Raw genomic sequence first — 18,962 nt, 5'->3', positions numbered from 1 at the left:
CAATTGAAAAGGCAGCAAAAAATATGAAGCGTCTGATAAGCATATTCATAAATCCAGCTACTGCGGAAACAAAGCACACGGTGGAAAAAGTCAATGTCCCGCTAAAGGAAGACAGTGTAAAAAAACGCGTGCATGCAGTGTGTCAGGTCTCAGATAAAGAAGAAGCGAGCTGTTTATTGATGCAGTAAGAAACGAATCGATGAATGAAACCTGTCATCTTTACAACGATTGACAAACACGGAATGTAACTTGAACACAACACATCCTACAAATACGAACCAGATTGAAACAAATAATGATAATCAAATCCTTGATGACAGCAACACTCAGTAACACTCACAAAACAAATACTGTATATTGACAGTCATTACGTCAATAGTTACGTTATTTTTAAAATGTTCCCTTTTCTTTTTCTAGCTTTTTTAACACACTACTTCTCCGCTGCGATACGCGGGTATATATATATATGTATATATATATTCCGATCTACATACTCGAATAATGGATACTTTATTAGCCATCAATGATTGTTTTGGTAAAGCCATACTCAGTGTATTCATTAGATGAACGGTAAAAAAGTAAGAGCGAGGGGAGGATGCACAAACTCAAGGGCCACGGGCCACATCCGGCACGGCGTGTAATTATATCCGGCCCGCGAGATCATTTTATATACTGTATTATTGTTATTAATGGCCCAGGTATATGAAGCGCTGGTAACATAATAAACTACAGATCCCATAATGCAGCGCTTCAGCTGCCTTGCCGAACACTTATTGCGAAGCTAGCTCACGCGATGCTGGAGAAAAGTTCATTCTGAAAACAGAGCCTTTAAAAGCGATGGGAGGCTGAGTATATGTTTACTGAACCCGTGTGTCTCATTTGTGGAGCTAATGTGGCTGTAATTACAGAATTTAATCTAAGACGGCACTATGAGACAAAACATCAGGGTAACCTGAATGCAATGCAGAAGATACAGAAAGCAGAATAATTAAATAAGAATCTGACACTTCAGCGGACGTTTTACCCGTGCACAATCACAAAGTGATTTCAAGTGAAGCTGCTTTTATGGGAGACACAACCACTTGCCCCACTTTCCCTGTTACCAAGTAATGTTAAACCAAGTCGTCACTACGGTGTTCCCAAATCGCACTTTGCTGATAAACTGGCGCACTGAGTTTGCACGGCGCTTTGGTGACTTTGAAGAACAAAAAAAGTCCGTCTACATGCGGCTCGAACCTTGTGCATGTTTGGTAGCACATATCTGTGTGAGAAGCTCTTCTCAGTGATAAAGACTAACAAAACAGCACACAGGAGTCGCCTCACTGATGAGCACCTGCAATCCATCCTGAGAATCTCCACAACACAGAACCTCACACCAAACAGAAACAAACTTGTGGCCAAAAAAAGATGCCAGGCGTCCAGCTCTAAAATGACATATGAGCAAAGACAACTGAATGATTTGATTTGTTATTGCTGAAAGGAACACATTTTATTTATATTTCCAGGTTTTGTTATGCAGCATGTTCATATTTGAATTTGTATAATTTTGACAGGATATATTTTTATGGAGAGCAAAATCTTTTGGGATATTTAAAATCTAAGTTTATTTTTTATATAAAATTACATAAGAGTAAAGAAATTTGAATGTTTGTTCTTTTAATGTTTACTTTATTTCTAACTTGTATAATTTAGACAGGATATATTTTTATGGAGAGCAAAATATTATAAGTTGTTTAAGGTTTGAGTTGATTTATTCAGGAATAATATTCCTGTCTGTTTTTACCATTCCTACCAAAGATATTTCTGTCGACTAAATAAAAATTCCTTCTATTTAAAATTTAAATAGAACTTGAACAAATACGATTCATAATATCCACGCAGACTTGCACGTAAGAGCGGGGGTTATCCATTTTAACAAGCAGCGTATTGCACTGATACGAAATAGCTGTGTGTGTATATATGTAGATATGTATGTATATGTATATATATGTTTATATATGTGTGTGTGTATGTATATATATATATATGTATTTGTGTGTATATATGTGTGTGTATGTATGTATGTGTGTATGTATTTATGTGTGTGTGTATATGTATGTGTATATATGTAGATATATATATGTATGTATATATGTGTAGACACATCTATACTAATAAAAGGCAAAGCCCTCACTCACTCACTCACTCACTCACTCATCACTAATTCTCCAACTTCCCGTGTAGGTAGAAGGCTGAAATTTGGCAGGCTCATTCCTTACAGCTTACTTACAAAAGTTGGGCAGGTTTCATTTCGAAATTCTACGCCTAATGGTCATAACTGGAAGGTATTTTTCTCCATTAACTGTAATGGAGTTGAGCTGGAATGGCGTGGGGGAGTTTAGTGTGACATCATCCGCCTCCCGTAATCCGTGAACTGATTGTCAGCGCAGTGCGTAGAAAACCAGGAAGACCTCCAAAAGCGCTTAAGAAAACATGCATTATATAATTGAGAAGGCAGCGAAAAACAATAAGAAGCGAGCGAGTGACATATACTACCATATTCATGAGTGTTGCTGCCTCGGAAAGAAAGCAAGGTGTAAACCTAAACTTTAAATTAAGTTCATAGACAGGCTACCGCTGGCGTTTCACATGCCCACAGGTAATCACGGGATACAAGTTTAATGAGAGGGCGCGGGATATAAGCGAGAGTTTTGATCACTTTGTAACTAAGTTAAAATTGTAGGTGAAGGGGTGTGCTTATGCAAATTCGAGACTGTGTTTGTGGGGATTGACAGTTAAAGGCGGGTGGGGAGTCACGTCATCATCTCCCCTCCCATTCATCTAATTTCGGTCTGAGCTGAGCTCCGCGGCTAATGCCGTCTTTCGAAGCAACTTTGTCAGACTGCCACCAAATACTCACAGAAAAATCCACAAGTTAATACACACGCTGTCTCTAGAGTTTCTCCACACTGAATCCTCCAGGCACTACTTACAAAAGGTCACATTGACAATCGTGTTACGTTATTTTTAAAATCTTTCCTTTTCTTAGCACAAGCACAGCTGAGAAGCTTGATGCATGTGCTCCATAGCGTTAAAAATAATGCATTTAATCACACTTTGCATTACAAGCAAAGGGAGCTTTTGTCAATGCATGATTTCCTGGTACACGATTACATTGATCAAGCGCATCCCGATTCATTTTACCCTCGCACCACCTTAGTTTGAGAAGAAGTCTGAAAAAATATGAGGTTAACACAGAAAAACATCACCAATTCAAGCTTTATGAATAATCGATTCAGCCATCAATAATTGTTTTGGTAAAGCCATCCTCCTTCCATTTTATAATTTTTCCGCCAATAGCCATGATTAAATGAGCGGTAAATAAAGTAAGAGCAAAGCGAGGGTGACTTATTTAGGCAGGCATATATATGACAGCAACACTCATGACAATGTCAATCATGTTACGTTATTATTAAAATGTTTCCTTTTCTTTTCATTACTTCTTTAACACACTACTTCTCCGCTGAGCGGGGATTTTGCTATATATATAATATATGAATGACCTCCAAAAGGCTGAGACTTTTGATATCATGAGCGTGTCTGCAAAACTGTGGTCTCCTGCCCAGCAAAAGTCGAGCAGCCAGCGTGCATAGCTGTGCCGGCCTTTGAGGCGCTGACTGCGCTTCTGCCTTAAGTCAAAGTGAGCACTTTTAATTTTTCATCCTCCCCTGCGCTATAGCCCAGACAAGTGCAAACACGGGACCCCTTTTCTACACCACGGAAAAATAATATTAAGGCGATTCACACTTTCTTTTGCGTATCGATTATGAGGTCCTCACCTCGGATTATGAAGACACGCACAGTGGAGGACTGACAGTGCCATCACAGCCGATTAATGGCGGGGCGTCTCACCAGTCTACACAAGACCAGTCTGTCACAAAGGCGATCATAGCGTCAGCGAACACATCTCTCTATACTATATAAAAGAAAAAGGCAACTTTCCTTTCTTTACACCTTTTTCCTTTTATCCCAAACCAAAGCCTTTCTCTCTTAACACTGCAGAGGACACAAAACTAATTTTCTTTAAATGCGGTAAGGCACATTACCAGAGGCACAAATTTGAGCGTTCACATAGAAAATGTAATTTCTATACCACAGCCGTCGTGTAGCGCCTTTCAAAAGGGATCTACTACCGAGAGATGATCCATATACATTTTAGCTGCTGTTAGTTACTTACCTGTTGTGTTACACAGTCTTTAAAATGTAGTTTACCTGAAACCACTCCAGTAGTGCTCAATGTACCTGTACTTCTTAAAGCGTTAATGTTTTACTGTTTAATAACTTATAGACTATATTTTATTATTTTTCCCTTGCACTCAGTGACCAAAGCTATACACACACATATAGACACATACAAACATACACACAAGTATATGTATGTGTATATATATATATATATATATATATATATATATACACTATACATATATATATATATATATATATATATATATATATATATATATATATATATATATACACACACACACACACATACACACACACATATATATATATATATATATTTGTGTATGTATATGTATATATATATATATATATATATAGATAGGTATGTATATATATATATGTGTATATGTAGATATGTATATAGATATGTAGATATGAAGATATGTATGTGTATATATATATGTATGTGTGTGTGTGTGTGTGTGTGTGTGTGTGTGTGTATATATATATGACAGCAGCAATCAAGCTGTGAGAAAACACTAAAAAGGAGGCATGTCAGGCGTTGTGGTACATTTTCTGATGCAGCTAGGCGAAAAAACTTTGTGGCGCTGCCGCCAAATACACAAAACAATTACTTTGACAATCATGTTACATTATTTTTAAAATGTTTCCTTTTCTTTTCATAACTTCTTTAACACATGACATGCTGCTGAAGCTTGGGTATTTTGCTATATATATATATATATATCACAGCGACACTCATAACAGTGACAAAACAATTACATTGACAATCATGTTACGTTATTTTCAAAATGTTTCCTTTTCTTTCTCTTTCCTTCTTTAACACACTACTTCTCGCTGCCAAGTATATATATATATATATATATATATATATATATATATATATATATATATATATATATATATATGATAGATAGAGATAGATAGATAGAGATATATATATATATATATATAGATAGATAGATATGAGAACAACACTCATATCAATGACAAAACAATTACATTAACAATCAAGTTACGTTGTTTTTCAAATTTTTCCTTTTCTTTTTCGTACCTTCTTTAACACACTACTTCTCCGCTGCGAAGCGCGGGTATTCTGCTAGTATATTATATATACACACACATACATATATATAGGTGAGAGCACAATAGCAAGCAGGCTCGATGTAGTGCGCGTCAAGTCAATCTAAAATGCACGATCAGATTCGAAAAAATATATCTTTTTAAGTTCTATTTGGATATAAATAGGTTCTATTTAGTCGACAGAAATATCTTTGGAAGAAATGTAAGTTGAATTTAGTCATTATATTTCTATGGTGAAGAAAAATTTATGCAATGATGACTAAATTTAACTTACATTCCTACCAAAGATATTTTTGTGAACTAAATGAAAATTACTTAAACTTAAAATTTAAATAGAACTTGAACAGATACAATAGTTCATAATACCCACGCAGCACTAAGTGCACGTAAGTCATCCGTTTTAACAAGCAGCGTATTGCACTGATACGAAATAGCCTGCACATTTAATTATTTAGGAATGGATAGATAAATTAAGATTTTGTATAAATAATGTTTTTCATTTTTCTTCCTCGATGGATTCTGGCACCCCCAGCAACAGCTGCTCGCACCCCAATGTGTCGCTGTAGGGGGGCTCATGGGCTCTTGTGTGCCCTATAACCCGGGAGTACGTCACGGTCACGTGACGGGAAGGAACGACATGCTCCCGGGGTGAAGAACAGGACTGTTTGCCCTGACCCGGAAGGAAAAAGGAACTGTGGTCTGATTGGACAGGAACGCCTCCGGGTCAGGGGCTATAAAAGGACTATGGGCCAGTCCAGACACTGAGCTGTGATGGGAGGGAGAGGAGCAAAGTGTCTGGGCGAGGAGGAGAGAGAATATTTGGTTTATTGATTGTTTTGTATGAGTAGTGTGGAAGGTGCTTGGTGTGGGAAAAAGTAAAAAGTCTTGGACTTTTACCTGGTGTCTCGAGTTGTACCTGGGGGTTCAAGGGAGCACTAGCCACCCCTACTGCCACTAATATATATATATATATATATATATATATATATATATATATATATATGTATGTTTGTATATATATATATATATATATATATATATATATATATATATGTATGTATATATATACATATATATATATATATATATATATATATATATATATATATATATATATATGTAGGTGTATATATACACACGTGGACAAAATTGTTGGTACCCTTCAGTCAATGAAAGAAAAACTCAAAATGGTCACAGAAATAACTTTAATCTGACAAAAGTAATAATAAATAAAAATTCTATGAAATTTAACCAATGAAAGTCAAACATTGATTTTCAACCATGCTTCAACAGAATTATTTAAAAAAATAAACTCATGAAACAGGCCTGGACAAAAATGATGGTACCCCATACTTAATATTTTGTTGCACAAACCTTTTGAGGCAATCACTGCAATCAAACGATTCCTGTAACTGTCAATGAGACTTCTGCACTTCTCAGCTGGTATTTTGGCCCACTCCTCGTGAGCAAACTGCTCCAGTTGTCTCAGGTTTGAAGGGTGCCTTTTCCAGATGGCATGTTTCAGCTCTTTCCAAAGATGCTCAATAGGATTGAGGTCAGGGCTCATAGAAGGCCACTTTAGAATAGTCCAATGTTTTCCTCTTAGCCATTCTTGGATTTTTTTAGTTGTGTGTTTTGGGTCATTGTCCTGTTGCAAGACCCATGACCTGCGACTGAGACCAAGCTTTCTGACACTGGCCAGCACATTTCTCTCTAGAATCCCTTGATAGTCTTGAGATTTCATTGTACCCTGCACAGATTCAAGACACCCTGTGAACATAACAGAGCATCCTCCATGTTTCACAGAAGGGACAGTGTTCTTTTCTTGATATGCTTCATTTTTCCGTCTGTGAACATAGAGCTGATGTGCCTTGGCAAAAAGTTCAGTTTTTGTCTCATCTGTCCATAGGACATTCTCCCAGAATCTTTGTGGCTTGTCCACATGTAGTTTGGCAAATTCCAGTCTGGCTTTTTTATGATTTGTTTTCAACAATGGTGTCCTCCTTGGTCGTCTCCCATGAAGTCCACTTTAGCTCAAACAACGACGGATGGTGTGATCTGACACTGATGCTCCTTGAGCTTGAAGTTCACCTTGGATCTCTTTAGAAGTTTTTCTGGGCTCTTTTGTTACCATTCGTATTATCCGTCTCTTTGATTTGTCATCAATTTTCCTCCTGCGGCCACGTCCAGGAGGTTGGCTACAGTCCCATGGATCTTAAATTTCTGAATAATATGTGCAACTGTAGTCACAGGAACATCAAGCTGCTTCGAGATGGTCTTATAGCCTTTACCTTTGACATGATTGTCTATAATTTTCTTTCTAATCTCCTGAGACAACTCTTTCCTTCGCTTCCTCTGGTCCATGTTGAGTGTGGTACACACCATGTCACCAAAAAACACAGTGACTACCTGGAGCCCTATATATAGGTCCACTGACTGATTACAAGATTGTAGACACCTGTGATGCTAATTAGTGGACACACCTTGGATTAACATGTCCCTTTGGTCACATTATTTTCAGTCTTTTCTAGGGGTACCATCATTTTTGTCCAAGCCTGTTTCAGTCTGGATGGAATCTGCTTTATGGATTTGGATTGGACTGCCAGAAGAAGAACAACTGCGGTGCTGCACAGTCGTCTGAAGAGGCTCCTTTATAAGAGCTGTAACGCTCTCCTTTGTTGTGCAGTAAACTAAACTCATCGTTATCGGACAAGTCATCGTGTCATTGTTGGTGAGTAACCATAATTAATTTTCTACTTATAATACTTAGTACATGTATGTACGTTTACTGTCACTGTACACACATTTATTGTATACAATTTTTCTTGCACTGTACGTATTTATTGCTGGTGGCCTGTCTATCGTAATAGCTGTAACATGTGATATCGGAGACACTCGATATCTTTAAAATAATATTTAGGTTTTACTGTATATAAACAGTGTGTTAACATATGTAATTTCAATGAAGCTTACCTAATATCTAAGAGGATACAAAGGGTTTATGCTGTATAACTGTGCGGGGAATATTTATAAATAGTGTGGGAGAGTTTATATTGGCTTAAAATATATAAAAATAACCATATAAACATATGGTTTCTACTTCGCAGATTTTCACCTATTGCGAGGGGGTCTGGAACGCAATCCCCACGATCGAGGAGGGATTACTGTGTATATATATATATATACACATATATACTGTATATATATTATATATAATATATGACAGCAACACGCTTAACAGTGACAAAACAATTACATTGACAATCATGTTACGTTATTTTCAAAATGTTTCCTTTTCTATTTCATTTCTTCTTTAACACACTATTTCTCCGCTGCGAAGTGTGGGTATTTTGCTAGTGGTAAATAAAAAAAAGGTTACTGTAATTATTCAAACAAGAAATTTTGCACACATAAATATCAATAATGAAACATACTTTCTGCATTATGTGATTATCACTTTCATTTATTCCTATTTCCTAAAAAAGATTAAGATAAACAGAACAACTGTAGAACAAAGCTGGCATTGCCCAATTCTATTAGCCATAAGTTGCACACAAGACATACTCTCCTGAAAAGACAAATGCAGAATTCCACCTACCCTTCCTCACCCACATCTCAGAAGAACACTAATTGGTCTATAATTTTCTCCTGCTCACCAACTAGCCAATATCTGGTCAGCTTGTGTTCTGAATTTGACATTATAACCAGAAGGGTTAATGAAAGATAAACTGACCTGCCTGCAGACTGAAAGGTACTTAAAACAACAGATGTGTTTAATTTATAACCCCAAACTAAACTTCCGCTTACTGTGAGGGGCACACTCATGTGCCTATAAGCAAGTGTAAACCCATAACTGGAGGCTATACTTTACCTTAAAACTAGGTGCAGCCATCTTTTCTTTCTGGGGATTAAAAAGTGCTCTGCTTGGGCCTAAAAGCTACTCTCCTTAGACCTTTTGGAAACTGACACCCTGAAATCCATGCAGATACCCTGGGGGTGAATCACTGAGCCCTGCCTAGGAAAAGAAGCTTATTTTAGGGAAGGGTATACCAGCATAAAAATGCTTGGGTCAGAAAGACTACTTTGAAACACAATAATGTAGCACCTTGATTTTCTGATAGAATCCAGTACAAATGTGGAGCAGTATCTTTAAAATGCATGCAGTAAAGCATAAATGCACAAGGTTGCTACTGACTAAAGATGGTGGCCAGGGCAAGGAAACCATTAGATTAGCATCAGGCAAAAAATGCATCAAGCCTACAGGTTGGAAAGTGAACCACACAGACAGAAGGATATGTTCTGTATAAGCACTTGCAAGTGTACAGGAAGCATTAAAAGGCAGTATGATGTGCATATGTTCTTTGTAGCCTGCAAGAGCTAAAGGTAGGGGACATCATTATGAGAGAGAGAGCCCGGGAGAAAGCATACATAGGTATATGTATGTGTATGCTACTTTGCACCTGGACTTATGTTCCTTGTTGCTGTTGGAGCAAGTAAAAAAAAATCACAAAGAAATCAATGAGCAACTAAGAAATAAGCATAACAAACAGATTAACAAACAGACCAATAAATCATAACATTACATTCTCAAATCCAGTTCATCCCATTCAGGGTCACAGCAACATCAGGCATAAGACAGGAATCAGGTCTGCGTAGGATGAGGTCATTTGCTGGTCATTTTGTGAGGTGAATTTGTAATTGGCTAGGGATGCCACTAAAGATTATTTTTCTAAACAATTAATCTCTCCACTATTTTATTGATTAATCTAGTAACTGATTTTGTCCAAATAATTTCGCTAGGCATGTGTAACTTTGCTGTATATGAATTTTCATTAAATAATGTTATACAGGTGCTGGTCATAAAATTAGAATATCATGATAAAGTTGATTTCTTTCAGTAATTCCATTCAAAAAGTGAAACTTGTGTATTAGATTAATTCATTACACTGTGGCAGTAGGGGGCGCTAGTGCTCCCTTGAACCCTCAGGTACAACTCCAGACACCAGGTAAAAGTCCAATACTCTTTATTGTTTTCTACAGTGCACCAAGCACCCTCCACACTACTCATTCAATTAACCAAATCACAACACTATAAGTTTCTCTCCTCCTCGCCAAGACACTTGCTCCTCTACCTCCCAGCTCAGCTCAGTGTCTGGACTGAGGCACCGTCCTTTTATAGCCCCTGACCCGGAGGTGTTCCTGTCCCAGCAGTCCACAGTTCCTTATTCCTTCCGGGTCAGGGCAATCAGTCTTTTACTTCACCCCGGGAGCACGACATTCCTTCCCGTCACGTGACCGTGACGTACTCCCGGGTCATAAGGCACAACAGAGCCCATAAGTCCCCCCACAGCGACTCCTGGTGGTCCCCAAGGTATCCAGCCGGGCTGTGTATAAACACTACAGAGTCCATAAGGCCCTGCTGGACCTCGGGGCACGATCCTGCTGTCGGGAGAGCTCCTCCTGGCGGCCTGGGGGTGCGGACCGGCCTGGGAAGCCGGCAGTCCTCCACAACACACAGACTGATGTATTTCAAATGTTTATTTCTTTTAATTTTGATGATTATAACTGACAACGAATGAAAGTCCCACATTCAGTATCTCGGAAAATTTGAATATTGTGAAAAGGTTCAATATTGAAGACACCTGGTGCCACACTCTAATCAGCTAATTAACTCAAAACACCTGCAAAAGCCTTTAAATGGTCTCTCAGTCGAGTTCTGTAGGCTACACAATCATGGGGAAGACTGCTGACTTGACAGTTGTCTAAAAGACGACCATTGACACCTTGCACAAGGAGGGCAAGACACAAAAGGTCATTGCTAAAGAGGCTGGCTGTTCACAGAGCTCAGTGTCCATGCACATTAATAGAGAGTCGAAGGGAAGGACAAGATGTGGTAGAAAAAAGTGTACAAGCAATATGGATAACCGCACCCTGGGGAGGATTGTGAAACAAAACCCATTCAAAACTGTGGGGGAGATTCACAAAGAGTGGACTGCAGCTGGAGTCAGTGCTTCAAGAACCACCACGCACAGGCATATGCAAGACATGGGTTTCAGCTGTCGCATTCCTTGTGTCAAGTCACTCTTGAACAAGAGACAGTGTCAGAAGCATATTGCCTGGGCTAAAGACAAAACTGCTGCTGAGTGGTCCAAAGTTATGTTCTCTGATGAAAGCAAATTTTGCATTTCCTTTGGAAATCAAGGTCCCAGAGTCTGGAGGAAGAGAGGAGAGGCACAGAATCCACATTGCTTGAGGTCCAGTGTAAAGTTTCCACAGGCAGTGATGGTTTGGGGTGCCATGTCATCTGCTGGTGTTGGTCCATTGTGTTTTCTGAGGTCCAAGGTCAACGCAGCCGTCCACCAGGAAGTTTTAGAGCACTTCATGCTTCCTGCTGCTAACGAACTTTATGGAGATGCAGATTTCATTTTCCAACAGGACCTAGCACCTGCACACAGTGCCAAAGCTACCTGTACCTGGTTTAAGGACCATGGTATCCCTGTTCTTGATTGGCCAGCAAACTCGCCTGACCTTAACCCCATAGAAAATCTATTGGATATTGTGAAGAGGAAGATGCAATACGCCGGACCCAACAATTCAGAAGAGCTGAAGGCCACTATCAGAGCAACATGGGCTCTCATAACACCTGAGCAGTGCCACAGACTGATCGACTCCATGCCACGCCGCATTGCTGCAGTAATCCAGGCCAAAGGAGCCCCAACTAAATATTGAGTGCTGTACATGCTCATACTTTTCAGTTGGTCAACATTTCTAAAAATCCTTTTTTTGCATTGGTCTTAAATAACATTCTAATTTTCTGAGATACTGAATTTGGGACTTTCATTCGTTGTCAGTTATAATCATCAAAATTAAAAAACATAAACATTTGAAATACATCACTCTGTGTGTAATGAAGGAATCTAATATACAAGTTTCACTTTTTGAATGGAATTACTGAAATAAATCAACTTTGTCATGATATTCTAATTTTATGACCAGCACCTGTATATGGGACTTGAAAGCAGAAGTCATTTAAACAGCATTTTTTTTAATGAGAAGGGATATACATGTGAGTAAGGTATATTTACAATTTTACACGAAGGTTCAAAAATAAATGCATTTTCTGTCTTGGCTTGAATATAATCAATTTAAATACATGATAATATGTCAATTTAAAAAGACTACAAAACTCGTTATACAAGTATTTTTAAAATATGGCTGCAATATTTTTTATTTTCTAAATCCAAGCGGGCTGACTCGGCTATGCATATTTCGGATAACGCAGCTTAATAATGTTTGGTAAGTATAAGTGATACCAACAGGAAAAGGTAAAACTAATGTACAGTGCTATACTTTGGTATATACAGTGTATTAAAAAATGATACACACTAAGTTAAACTTTTTTGTAACAATTAATTTTGGCAAAAATAATTGTTACAAAGAGGCTATGAATGCATAATGAGTATTAATTCCTCGTTTTTGCGATTATCACATCTAAACATTTATGTTTTTTATTTTAGGTAAACCGTTTCAGTGCTACTTCTATAATTTGTTTCTTTGCAGAGCTGTTCTCAACATTTGATGTCTTATTGTTTGACAATTTCTTGTCACATATCTATAATAATAAAAGGCAAAGCCCTCACTGACTCACTCACTCACTCACTGACTCATCACTAATTCTCCAACTTCCCATGTAGGTAGAAAGCTGAAATTTGGCAGACTTATTCCTTACAGCTTACTTACAAAAGTTAAGCAGGTTTCATTTGAAATTCTACGTACGGTCATAGCGATTCGATAATGTCCGCCATGTTGAACTTTCTTATTTATGGCCCCATCTTCACGAAATTTGGTAGGCGGCTTCCCTGCGCTAACCGAAACCACTGTACTTACTTATTTCGATGGTATGACGCCACTGTCGGCCGCCATATTGAACTTTCCAACTTCACCAATTTTCAAACTTCCCGTGTAAGTAGATGGCTGACCCCATCTTAATGAAATTTGGTAGGTGGCTTCCCTGCGCTAACCAAAACCGATGTACATCCTTATTTCGGTGGTATGACGGCACTGTCGACCGCCATATTGAATTTTCCAAACGTCACTAATTCTCCAACTTCCCATGTAGGTAGAAGGCTGAAATTTGGCAGGCCCATTCCTTACAGCTTACTTACAAAAGTTAAGCAGGTTTCATTTTGAAATTCTACGCTTGACGGTCATAACGGTCAACAACGTCCGCCATATTGAACTTTCTTATTCATGGCGCCATCTTCACGAAATTTGGTAGGCGGCTTCCCTCGCTAACGAAACCAATGTACATACTTATTTCAGTGGTATGACGCCACTGTCAGCCGCCATATTGAACTTTCCAACGTCACTAATTCTCAAACTTCCCGTGTAGGTAGAAGGCTGAAATTTGGTACTTACTTCGGTGGTATGATGCCACTGTCAGCCGCCATATTGAACATTTCAACATCACTAATTCTCCAACTTCCCATGTAGGTAGAAGGCTGAAATTTGGCAGGCTCATTCCTTACAGCTTACTTACAAAAGTTTAGCAGGTTTCATTTAAAAATTCTATGCGTAATGGTCATAACGGTCAACAACGTATACCATGTTGAACTTTCTTATTTATGGCCCCATCTTCTCGAAATTTGGTAGGCGGCTTCCCTGAGCTAACCGAAACCAATGTACATACTTATTTCGGTGGTATGATGCCACTGTCGCGCCATATTGAACTTTTCAACAGTCTTTGTTACTTATGGGCCCATCTTCAAGAAATTTGGTACATGGGTTCCCAACGCTAACTGAATCCTACTTACGTACATATATATGTCCATAGCCTGCAGCTCGGTCGCCGTGTGAGGCGTTGGTCCCCATCCCAACGCCTCCCACGTTGTTGGCTGCCTGCCTATATAAGACCGTCCGTCGCTCCAGTCTCTACATTCCCTTCCTTGCTTTGCCACGGGATTCACTTCTCCCTACTGATGACTACAGCCTTTTTTTTAAATCCACGGCTTCTGTGCTGTTTTATTGTTTGTTTATTACAATTATAGTTATTGTGTAGGTATTTTACACTTGATTTACATTGCTCAGGTACCCATTTCCTTTATCATTCCAACCCCCATTACCATGTCTATCGAGATGATCATATTGCACGGCCATATCAGGCTCACTCTTGATCTCCGGAGGAACATTGTGTCTTATGTATTGAATGACTGGGACTGATGACGGTACAGGAGATAATTATACTACACAGGAGCACTATAAGAGTGAAATGCTTAAGCCCTTCACCTATGGATCTGCATATGAGTTGATGGCTGCCACTGAATTGTTCGGTTGTTGCTTTCAAGTGTACCGAAATGGCCAAATATTTTACACCTTTCGACAACCGCCAATGCCTCTTAAATATCTTAGATTCACATGTGACGATTTCAGTAGTGGACACTTCGATGTTTATGAATGTTTAAACTCTCAAAAGCTGGATGTGATTTTATCGATGAAACCGGTTGTGTGCTTACAACGGTTGACAGATGCCAAATGTCACTTCAACACAACAAATCCTGCAAATTCTGTCATAATTGAAACAAACCATGAACCTCAAACCGATTATGACAGTAGCAATCCAAGCTGTGAGATTTGAGACAAGATTACTGTTCACATGGCCAACTGTACGTTGCATCCTTAAGAGTAAGCTCAGCGCACAGCTTGGTCATGTTACAACCGGAGGGCCGAACTGACAACATGGTATACAAAGAGATCCTTAACAAATAATTATTGGCATATTTTACCTCAGTTTACAAAGGTTTACTTTTCTTCTTAATAAAAATTTTAATGCAGTACTTCGCCGCTGCGAAGCGCGGGTATTTTGCTAGTTAAATATAAAAATCAGAGATGAGCTGAGCTTGTATTGCGTATTTAAATCATTCATCTTTAAACTTTTGATGTTCATAGGTAATGTTTTTTTGTAAAGCCAACATACTATGTACAGTGTGTTAAGAAACAGGCTACCATATCCTGTATAAATGCACATTATTAAACTGTCAAAAACAATGTTATTCACTATTGTAGAAAACCCTGGTTGTATACTAATATACAAATGACTTCACACAGAACAGTTCTGCTAAAAAATGTCCTCTTTGCTCTAAACTTAGTAAGGGGAAGGTATGAAGTGGGAGAAATGTTTACACCATCCAACATTTGATTGACAATATTCAGTATAACGCAACACATTGCTATTGCAGGGTATTCCTTTCCTGGAGAATGAGGGCATCAGGACAGTTGTCTGCATGGACTTAAGTAAGACTGCTGGAAGAGCAAAAAAAATTTCACTTAATTTGAACCAGGATTTGACTGATTTGTGTGCTCTATGCAATCGATTGAATCTGAACTGCAGTAAACCATGTGTTTTATATATACTGTAGATTGTATTTATTATGTGTGGCTTTCATTTAGCTACACAAGATTGCATTTAAAAAGTAACAAGATTCCAGGCCTTGGCATAAATACCTGGCAAAGGAATATGCAGTTCTACCCAAAATAAGGCGTCAATTAGTTGATTATATTCAATGCATGGACATGTGAGGCAGCATTGGTAAGTAATTTAGTGCCTTTAACAACTATCCATCTCTCTATTATGGACTGCCGTTCACATACATCTGTTTATCTTGCAGCTTCTAGAGCTACCCTTGTTGACTGAAGTATAGGAAACCAGAGACAATATAATATTTATAAAGTATGAACACTACGAAGCAGAAAACAATACTGGATAAGGTTAAACACATATTATTACGAGGGCAATCCCAAAAGTAAGGTCTCCAAAGCAGTGGGGACATAGAGAAACTGTTCATATGGCTGTTGGCCACACTGTTGTGATTGATGCTTCCTCCACTCCCAAACAAGCATGTGCGGCTTCGCTGGGATGTTCAATCTTGGCTTGGCAGCCCTTGAAAATGGAGCTCCCGTTGAACACTACCACCAAGTGCGAAGTTCGCGCAGTTATTTGATTTTTGAACGCAAAAGGCGTTAAACCGGTTGAAATTCATCGCCAATTTAGGGGAAGTGTATGGACAGTCGTGCATGGATGTCAAAAACGTTCACAAGTGGTGTAGAGAGTTTACAGCCGGTTGTACTGAAATTCACAACGAAAAAAGGACATTTGTCTGGAAGGCGATTCTGCTCCGATGAAGAGGTGAAAGATGAGGTTCAACGCTTCCTGAAGGACATGGCGGCGAGCTGGTATGACATGGGCATTCTAAAACTGCCACGGCGTCTACAAAAATGCATCGAACGAAATGGCGATTATGTAGAAGAATAAATAATTCTTCAACCTTAAAAATGATGTAAATATTATAGAAAATAAACAGTTGTTTGTATAGTGTTTGTAAAAAATAGGAGACCTTACTTTTGGGATTGCCCTTGTAAATAGAAACAGAAAATGTTTAGAGTTGCCAAAAATGGATTACTTACTTCTTTTAACCCATCCAATATGAAGAACTAAAAACAGTTTTTCTACACCATACAAAAATAGAGACTATTAGTCCAAAGTACATGTGAATATGTGACATGAGATACAGATGCATGATGACAAGTCCTGAGCAAAAGCTTCTTTTGTGCCCGATAATGTACACATTGGAATTACTTGCCTTAAGTGTTCTAATTATTTTAACAGCCCTTATGATGCAATATTACACATATCATATGGCATATACCGTAGGTACTGCATTCTGTGTAGAGTGTATCAATAATTAATCCCAGTTTCTTTTAATTTTTAACTGTTGTATAAAAGTAGTATAAAAGGTTAATGTCTTCCCCCAATATGTGCAACTTTCTGAAGTTTTAAAACAAATTGAAAAATAGGTTTTGTACAGACTAAAACCATTTTTTAACAACAATTTAAAAGCTGACACCATGTTTATTTCCCCATGCAAGAAATCTGAAATTTACAAGGAATTTTCACATCAGTTTTCAGTGCGCTGATACATGACGGAGCACGAGGTGTCTGTACATAATCATTAACTTTCAGTACCAAAATGAGCAAAATGTTGGAATAGTATCGTGTAACACTAGTCCAGACTCACTAACTGAGCACTGTCATACCACAAAAACACAGTAATGCACTGATATAAAAAATATATGAAGTAAGCTGGATCCCCCAGATCCTGAATTAACTCCTTATAATAATAGGTATCACCCAGACACTGAACCCTAATGTTTTTGTGTACAATTTCTTTTTTAAACACTCTGAATGACAGGGTTTGATATGAAATACAATGTCCAAGCATTAGTATATACATATAAATGTTTATGCTTTACACACAGTAGAACAACAGAGGTGGATCTAAAATCTGTTACTAAATAAACAATATGTAAGAGGATTATAGGATACCCCAATATCTATTATAGTCTACTTATGCATTAGAAATAAGTTAATTTAATTAAAGGAAGAAAAAAAACTTACTCATTATACTTTACTCTTTTAACTGCATAAAATTTATTGTCCAAAGTCTTTCTTGCTTTCCAAACATATCCAAAGCCTCCTTTATCAAGATGGCTTAATTGATCAAATCTGCAAATAAAAAAAAATAATATACAAACTAAAATGAAGGGTTAAAAAACACCTCTCCAGGTTTGAGACTTTTCAGCATGTGCAACATCTTTAGTGATAAGACTGTGATTATGATCAACTAGTTTGGATGCAGATTTGTGAAAACTGACTGTGGCCGTCTAGGTTTTTCTCCAAATACACTCCTGAATCATGGCATTGGACAGCAGTGATGTGTCGATTGGCACATTGCTAGTAAGAATTTCACTGTGTTATATGTAATCATGACAGTAACGGCCCTACACACCTATATGCCTGTTTTTCTCCCACATCACCAAAATTGCATAATTGAAGAGCTAATAAATAGAGTTCATTAATACTAACAGTAAAATGTTACAAGGCTGTAATGATTAAACAGAAGGATGCCCTAGCAATATATATATCATCATTATACTTCAGTTCTGCTTTGTTCTCATCACCTTGGATTACTTTGTATTTGTGTTTATCCTTCCCTGTATTTACTTCATAAATTAAAACCTTTATTTTGATACTTTGGCCTCTCGGGGGTTTCTATGTTAATTGGAAACGCTGTAATAGTGTGAATAATAATACATTTAATTTATATAGAATCATTGGAGACTGTAAAGAACCTTGGTTTAAGTGTGGGCTTGTGCATGACAACACCCTGCAATGGCTCGGGTGCAGCTTTACAGTACAAGCATCATAGGTCCAATTACAATATCTAGATGCTGTCTGCTACATGTTTTCCCTATGTAGTGCTCTTTAAATTCATCTTAAGAGTGCTGGAATTATTCCATAGCATATCAGTGAGCATTTTGCAGTTTCACATGAGGAACCCTCCCTTTGATCGAATATCACCTTTATCAATCCGCTCACATCGGTAGGTCACGAGCACATGAAACAAAAGAAATATGTTCTCAGCTACTGACATGATCACAGTATAAATATTCCAGCCACCAAAGGAATCAACAGTACTATGCAATGTTCTTTTAAGCCCGTTTCTAATCATGGTCATTTTATGACCCCCCATGTAGAAACAAACACAATTACAAACAAGGAATAAAATCAAAGAGTG

At 38.0% G+C, this 18,962-nt stretch overlaps 1 protein-coding gene across 4 annotated transcripts in view; it reads right to left on the bottom strand.

The window, feature by feature from the left end:
- Positions 1-18,962, bottom strand: part of LOC120516522 (interferon-induced, double-stranded RNA-activated protein kinase-like) — a 124,464-nt gene that overhangs the window by 15,980 nt on the left and 89,522 nt on the right. For all 4 annotated transcript variants that reach the window (XM_039738251.1, XM_039738254.1, XM_039738253.1 and 1 more), the window contains exon 17: positions 17,783-17,890. In XM_039738251.1, coding sequence (XP_039594185.1) covers positions 17,783-17,890 — 108 coding nt within the window. The remainder of the gene's footprint in view (positions 1-17,782; positions 17,891-18,962) is intronic.

The sequence above is a fragment of the Polypterus senegalus genome, chromosome 16 (assembly GCF_016835505.1).
Source record: "Polypterus senegalus isolate Bchr_013 chromosome 16, ASM1683550v1, whole genome shotgun sequence".
NCBI classification, from domain to species: domain Eukaryota; kingdom Metazoa; phylum Chordata; class Cladistia; order Polypteriformes; family Polypteridae; genus Polypterus; species Polypterus senegalus.
This window is presented reverse-complemented; position numbering and strand designations above follow the sequence as displayed.